We start from the raw sequence: 7,651 nt of genomic DNA, 5'->3' as shown, positions 1-7,651 counted from the left end.
GTGGAGGTTGATTCATTTGCAAATTCATGTGGTCCTCTGCCAATCCACCATTAAACATTTCTACTTTTCTTTCTTAAATTTTATAATTCTAAGTCAAATATGCTGATGTGACATAATTTAAATTAGTTGTTCATGTTAATGGTTGACGTATGAAATCACTTAAAATAAATCATATCGACAACCGTGACCGAGCGTGAAAAAATTTCTCTTATTCCTAGTCCTTAGAAAGGGGAGGGAGATTGCAATTGAGTTTATATGGGAAATGATCAAACTGCAATTACAACACATATATATACACAACACTAGAAAGCAGTACTAAAGTAGCTCTCAACAACATTGTCACACAAGATTTGCAGCACCAGATTGTTTGTTGGACCTACACATCTTGGCGTTTTAAACTGGCTAACAGCAGATCCTAATCCTAGATAGTGATCTAGAATCTTTTGGAAAGTTCCTCTCCGAACAACTCGGAGCTCGAGCGCCCCGATGGCATTGACCTTTCGCGAGCTAACATAGCCAGCATCAACGAAAGACCTATCCAAGCAGTTGCAGCATTCCTTAAGAACCTCCTCCCCTGCTTCACCACTTATTTCCCAAAAGATCACATAGTGTCCAGGATCTGTGGATGAGTCTACATGGCTAGAGTAATCAACAACTTCCAGCTTTTCTTCTCCTAATAACTTGGATGCTTCTTCCACAGCAAGCTGCAAATCTTTCTCAGTGTTCTTGTCAATATTGATGGTTAGCAGGAGGTTCCTCCTGCAGACAAATTTGAGTTCTGGGGTAGAGTTGTGGAATCCCATCACCTTTACTACATCTCCAAGCCTATAGCGGTAGAGACCTGCAGTTTAATTCCCAAATAAAGGCCTAAACATGCAGAAACTTGAGCAAAAATGGTAACAAAACAACTATATTTGGATACTTGGTGCTTGGTAGTTGAGGGGGAAAAAGAGGCATTATTTATCTATCAATCTGTATGCTATGTAAGTTTTAGAGCATAACCTTTTCTCTCGTGAAGCCACATCATCAACTATCTCACTATATTATTATTAATTAATAGCTAGTGCTGTAGAACCACATCATTACTTCTCATTTGTGGCATTAATATATGATATATATAATTTAATAAATTTCTTTAAAAAAATTTGCATATCTAATTACACACAAACTGATGCGGCTTCATAGAATCCTTTAAATCTACTTTATAATAAAAATAAATTTACAAACTGACGTACTATATCAAACCATATCAGTTTGTGGGTTTACTTTTGTATAATCTCTTTGTGATTATATGCATATCTATATAATTTTCAAAGCATAGAACTTTACTCTTATGAAACCACATCCTCCATTATCTCATTATATCATGACTGAAAAAAACATCACCGCTCCAATTGTTTTATTATTAAATGAAAAATAAATAACATATGCAATTATGTTTATCTTATTAAATGAAAAATAATAGATCAATCATGTTTATAAATTTTAGATAAATATTAGTAGTCTTTTTGCCTTTGAAACTTGTTTCTTTTGTTGAAGAAAACAAATCCAAGAAAAAATAAAGAGAGATGACCAAAACATCTTTAAAATATTTTAAAATTAAATACATTTAAATATCTTATATTAAAATAAAATAGTGTAGATAGATAGACAAGTAGCAGTTTGGCAGTTCATTAGTCGAGCTCATAAATTATATGAACTGGCTAATAACTAAAGCAGAAGACCTTTTATTAATGGGATTAGGTATCTACTTTTTTTTTAAATATTGCATAGACATTTTCATTTATTTAATTAATGCCAGCTCTATTTCAAACTCTTACCAAACACCCTACAAATAGATTAATAAGCTGAAAAGAAATAACCAAAACATTTACCTGCCCCTTTTTCGTATTACTTAACAATTTCCCACATGTCAATGGAAGAGAAATTTAGAGGGTGTTGATGATCAAACAACCTTTAAGGGCATTGGCTTCTTTTTCTTATTAGACTTCTGACATGTTTCCACTGCTTTCTTTCTTTTGACAGGCAAGCTTTAACCTTTCATAAAAACAACAGAAAAAAAAAAAAGAAACCCATTTTTCTTTTTGATAAATGATATTTGCTATATCAGAATATGCAAGTCTTGTATACTCTCTTTAAAAAAAGTAGATAAATTTGAGATCTGCGTAAAAAAATCATTTATTTAATAATAGACCCACTTTTTTTTCACCCCGCTTTTTTTTCAAAGAGAGTATGCGGGGGAGACTTACACACTAAGACTATATTTAGCATTACTTCTTTATTGGTTTAGGAACTACAATATGTAAAATACTTTCAAGAGGGAGCATGATCGAGTTTATGAATAACTAGACCAATCATATTGCTCCTTGAGAACAAACCAAACAGTTTAGGAGTATTGAAAACTAGATATTATTTTTTATGCTGTCTTATAAATTAGAGGTAGGCAGGCTAAACAAGAAAACAAAAAAATGTGTACTACCTCTATATCTGCTAAGGAAATCTCACTGTTGCATGATTAAGAAAACAACTAAATGGTCAAACCTCGAAAACATCCAAACAGTATTAAGAGACCCCATGTTCAAACATGGGGTCTCTCGGTTTCCTAATGTCGTGCTCTACATGTGGACGATAAATATGCCAGCAAAAGCTTCAGAAGGTCACAGTTGAGGAATCTTTATGAGATCCCAATTCATTGAATATGTCTTTCACCATCCAAAAAATGATTAAATTCAAACAATTAAAGATGAACGTTTCTTAGCTAGCTGGTTTTAGTGATTTAAACTAGTGGATTAAACAAGACAAAAAATCAAAATAAACATGATGACAGTATGGAGAGGAGGAATTCTGCAGAATGATAGGAGCTGTTCTCCCAGACACCTGGAGTCACATGGTGAGCATTCAAGGAAAGTTTGGGCCATTTGTTGGAAGAAAAGGCAATAGGTCAAAATAAATGAAATCAATGGCTAGGTGGTGTGCATTGTGCAGATGGGGGAAGCAATCCATATTTCTGAATTTCCATTTCAGCAAAGGAATCTATATATCAGGATAAAAAGAAGTTAGTACCTGCAAAATTGGTGACAATGATCTCATAATCTTCACCAATTCTGACTTCAGTTAAGTCCACTGGCTCCGGCTCGATTTGGAAGAAACTAGGATCCATCTGATTTTGATCCTGATCCTCAATGTTATGCTTCAGTGGGATGAATTCAAAAAACCCAATATTAGGAAGAACGGCAAAAGTGGCCAATTCAGGTGGCAATTTTGGATTGACATTTGCTCCAATCCACCCTTCAGAAGACCCATAATCTGCACTCAACAGAGGTAGCTCCCCCGCGTAGTGCCTCAGTTTTCTCAAATAAGGCTCCATTGATCCAGTCATGATCCCATAGATGTACTTTGCATTGGGAAAAAGTTCCGGGATTAATCGATACCAATTACTCAAACCTGTAATCTTCTTATAGACCAAATCAGCCAATTCAGGATTTGGTTTGAGCAGTTTCGACATAGCTGCTCGGATCGATGGGGCGGATACTCTGCTGCTGAGGACCCCCTCCCTAATATCAATACACAATTCTTCCCAAACTTGTTCAAAGGTTCTGAATGCGTGGATGATGCTATGTGCAAAAGTAGAGAATACAAACTGAACTTCATCCCGAAAAATCAGCCCACATAAGAGATGGCAGTACAAAGACTGGTGGAAATCAGGACCAAATATTACTTCATCTGGGCAGCAAGATTGGGATTGAATTGCCTTCATAGTCTCCTTGAACTGCGAATTTCTGTAAACATTAGTAGTAGCAGTTCCAGCTGCCAGACCCCCTTTGGTCTGGAACTGCTTGCTGCTGTAAATAAACTGCAAAGCCTTTCCATTCCCAATAGGAAACTCTCTGCAGAATGAGGGAAATGGTTCCATGTCAGCAGAAAAAAAAGGTACATCAGATCCAAACACTTTTTATTGAATAAAGAGTTCCATTTTACCTGTTTCTAAAAGCAAAAGATGTCCGATATATCTGCATGGTGGATTCCATCAATTCATCGTTGAAAGGTACAAACTTTGGCTTTCCCTGAGTAGTACCAGAACTGCAAAAAATAAATCCAGAACAATTCTCAAAACCCATATAAACTATCTGCAGCACAAAAATTCAAAGTTCATGTAAAATCCAGAAAATAGCATTAAAAAAAAGTCAAATAAGAACCTTAATGAGATGGTTGTGATTGGTTTTCCGGTGAGAATAGGAGAAGGATCGCCGTCTGCAATTCTGTGTATATACGGTTCCAATTCCTCGTGAGTAACAAGGGGGACACAAGTCTTGAAGCTTTCAGGATCAGTTCTTCCATTGAGACCAAGACTCTGTAAGTACTCAGCCGATCCATTCTCCTCCAGAATTTTTTTGAGAGTTTCTCTCTGAACTTTCCCGGCGTCTTGGGTTATTGCTTCAAATTCCTCTATCACTTTCTCCGGGTCAAACTCTTCCATCTTCTCCAACATCCTCACAAAGCTTTGACTGCAGCCCACCTGACAACGGAGTACTATTTGTAATAATATATAAAAGGCGATCACGGAACGGCGTGAAGATGATTTTTTTAAGAAGAATGCATTGAATCGAATACATCCAGCGCACATGCTCACGCATGCAACAGATATCGACGAGGAATTCAAACAACTGAAAATGTTAGAAAAAGACAAAAGAAAAATATTTATTTACATACACAAAACTTTAAATTATGTTTCCGGGAACTCTAAGCAACAGTATATTGGTACGATAGAGGTGGATGATTCATCTTTTGCAAAACACAGAAAGTGAAATATTAAAATAAATCTCATTATTATTATAATAATATAAGATTTAAACACAAGACTAACGGTTCTCTTTTCTTATATTTTCTTTTCCTCGATTTTCTCAGCAACCAAACAGAGGTGAATGGACATCTTCGTCGGGTTGGAAAAATGAAACAGAGCTTGGAAAAAACTGCTAAACGATGTCAGTGGTGGGGGAGTAAAAATTGAAATGGAACATAGAGAAAAACAAAAAAAAAAATAAAGGAGGTTCACCAAACCCGAGAGAAGTCACCAAAAAGCTCAAAACCAAAACCATACTTTGACGATGGTCAACTATGTCAACTGCCATGAAACTTCCTGGAAACAGATTTTCTCAGAGGAAGGAGAAAACTAAAGCAAAACACCAATTAAAAGTAACAAGTACAATTAGCTGAATCAATTACATCTGTGAGAAATCAAACTGAACAACGTATTAAATTATTGCTTTAAAGCCGAACTTCTACCTTCAGACTTCAGTAAATCCAGAACTTCGACTTCGAATAACAAATTTTAAAGAAAAACAACTAAAAAGAGAAAAAAAAAAAAAAAAAAGTTACTCCCAAATAGAAAACAGAGGGCCTTTCGGAGAACGAAAACGACGTTGAGATCGGAAAGTACGAACCCAAAATTTCCATATATTAGTGTAGAGAGGCTTACACTCGGGAGCGGAAAAACCCAGAGACTTATCCAGATTATGCCAGAACGACCCGACAATTAAAATAAAATAAAAATAAAAACAGCTCCACTTTAAACTTCATCTGTTTGGCAAGCAGAAAAGTCAACATGGAAAAATGAGAGCAAAATATGCTTTAAAAAATCCTTTCATCTACAAAAAGAAAAATCACTCAAGCTGATAATGATCGAAAAGAACCCAGCTTTAGAACAAAACTCTCGAAATCCCATATATGCATATGTGTGCGCGCGCGTGTATGTGATACCTGTAACCGTACTCTTGAGCCTCTGACTGCCACAGACTGCAGAGATAATAAAGATATGAGGCTTGATCTAAAAGAAGGTTAACAATTCACAAACTTCAATGCAAAGAGTGTTTTTAGACTTTTAGGCGGAGATGTTGCTGTTGGCACTTGATATCTATCTATGATTATGGCTACGGAGTCTTGGATGTGTGTGCGAAGATTCTTACATGGAGATGCTATTCTATATATAGCTTAATAATTAATATATATATATAGAGAGAGAGAGAGAGAGGGGCATACCCGTAAATGCGGTTCTTTTTTGAATTGACGTCCCTTTATTTTATTTATATTTGTCTATTATATGATTTAACTAAAACAATTATTAAATATTTAGATAGAGTTTCATCTCTTTAGAATACTTACAAATATAATATATAAGGTTAATCACATGAAATTATACAAGTTTACGGGATTTTTTTTGTTTTTTTTATAATTAACGAGATTGTTTTTGTAAAACTTTTTTGTATTTATAGCTCTTCTCTCGTAGATAATATTAAATATATAGAACTCCCAATAAATGCTTTATAATATTTTTTCTTTAAAATATAAATAAATTCTCTTAAAAATGCCCTCTAATGATCTTGTATCTCATTCTTTATTTTACTTTCTGCTACAGTAACATGTTAGATGTGGAGAGAACTATTCATCGTTGTAAACATTAGTTTTAAATTCATCATTGTAAACATCATTGCATGGAACTATTCATCAATTTAAATTAGTTTCTCTCTCCTACTATTTGATTTTCCTCATTTCTTCAAAATTCATTTATTTTCATTTCAAATCTTCTCTCTCATTCCCACACTTTCTTCTTTGTTGGGTGTCAAAGATAAAATTTGAAGCTAAATTAATCTCTTCTTTTCATTATATAATCTCTTCTTTTTATTTTTTGAATTAATTTAAAATAAAACATAATTATAAGAAATTGCATATGGAGAGATATTGCAAATATCAAAAGAATTGAGGATATCATTGATAGTTAGAAAAAATATATGAAGAAAAAATAGATAAGCTGATGTAAGGTATATTGTAAAAATCAGTATATAAAATAGAGAAAGTGAATTTTAGTGATGTGTTTTAAAAAATAAGATGAATAATCTATTGGGAGTGCTCTAAATATGCTAAATCTTGTCAATTACTATATTTAATTTTAAATAATTGTTTTTAAGTAGTTAGTATATGTAACTACTTTAAGGGTGCTGCTACTCAGTCTCATCATTTTAGCTTTTCAAAGTTACCACTAGTACAATTGAACTTTTTTTTTTCATTTTTCTTTCAAACATTTTTTTTTAAAAAAAAAGATACATAAATTCACTTCTAGTCACTTCTTTAATTATTAAGAAAAAAAATAAAAATAAACGACTAATAAAAATGAGAGGGTAAAACTAGGGGTCATTTAGCATTTTTTCCTACTTTAAATGTATCACATTATGTGTGATTGAGAATTAAAAAGTATATATAAGATTAATAATTCTATGCATACTATCTTCCAATTGCATAATTTAATTTGAATAGATTATTATAAAGGATCACTATTTTTTCCATCTTTTAGAATAATTAGGATGATCATGTAAGGAAGCCAAATGACTAAATAATAATGAATCAATAGCAACAAAAAAGCTGAAGTATTTTTTTCTCATTTGAAAAATAATAATAATATGGTAAAAGAGAAGTGTAGGATAGTCAAATACACAATTAATGAAAATGATTTTTTTTTTATTTCTATTGAATTAGTAATTATAAATGGTAAGAAATATTTTGTCTTCATACCTTCTTTTTAATCTCAATATATATATATAAAAAAATCAAATAAGTTTATTGTGGTGATAAAGATAATAAAATGAAAAGTCTTTTACTA

The 7,651-nt window shown here is 33.0% G+C and overlaps 1 protein-coding gene across 5 annotated transcripts; it reads right to left on the bottom strand.

Moving 5' to 3' along the window:
• Positions 1–268: 268 nt before the first annotated feature.
• On the bottom strand, positions 269–5,973 carry LOC121247631 (jasmonoyl--L-amino acid synthetase JAR4-like). 5 transcript variants are annotated; one of them, XM_041146022.1, is made up of 6 exons: positions 5,758–5,973; positions 5,094–5,137; positions 4,197–4,516; positions 3,979–4,080; positions 3,064–3,887; positions 269–841 (listed from the first exon to the last, which is right to left on the bottom strand). In XM_041146022.1, the coding sequence occupies exons 2-6, from the start codon at positions 5,127–5,129 to the stop codon at positions 303–305; spliced, it is 1,821 nt and encodes a 606-aa protein (XP_041001956.1). In that variant the 5' UTR covers positions 5,130–5,137; positions 5,758–5,973; the 3' UTR covers positions 269–302. The 5 variants fall into 5 exon arrangements, with proteins under 5 accessions (XP_041001956.1, XP_041001955.1, XP_041001957.1 ...); XM_041146021.1 differs by lacking the exon at positions 5,758–5,973 and adding an exon at positions 5,284–5,340 and having other exon boundaries at positions 5,094–5,170; XM_041146023.1 differs by lacking the exon at positions 5,094–5,137.
• Between the last annotated feature and the right edge of the window lie 1,678 nt (positions 5,974–7,651).

The sequence above is a fragment of the Juglans microcarpa x Juglans regia genome, chromosome 1S (genome assembly GCF_004785595.1).
Source record: "Juglans microcarpa x Juglans regia isolate MS1-56 chromosome 1S, Jm3101_v1.0, whole genome shotgun sequence".
Classification (NCBI taxonomy): domain Eukaryota; kingdom Viridiplantae; phylum Streptophyta; class Magnoliopsida; order Fagales; family Juglandaceae; genus Juglans; species Juglans microcarpa x Juglans regia.
This window is presented reverse-complemented; position numbering and strand designations above follow the sequence as displayed.

What these genes read in the sequence shown, in the direction of transcription:
- LOC121247631 (XM_041146020.1), bottom strand. Translation starts at nt 4,624, where the DNA reads ATGTGCGCTGGATGTATTCGATTCAATGCATTCTTCTTAAAAAAATCA. An exon ending in ATCACAACCATCTCATTAAG is followed by an intron (nt 4,081 to 4,196) that starts GTTCTTATTTGA and finishes TATTTTTTGCAG; the next exon opens with TTCTGGTACTACTCAGGGAA. An exon ending in CATTGTCACCAATTTTGCAG is followed by an intron (nt 842 to 3,063) that starts GTACTAACTTCT and finishes ATTAAACTGCAG; the next exon opens with GTCTCTACCGCTATAGGCTT.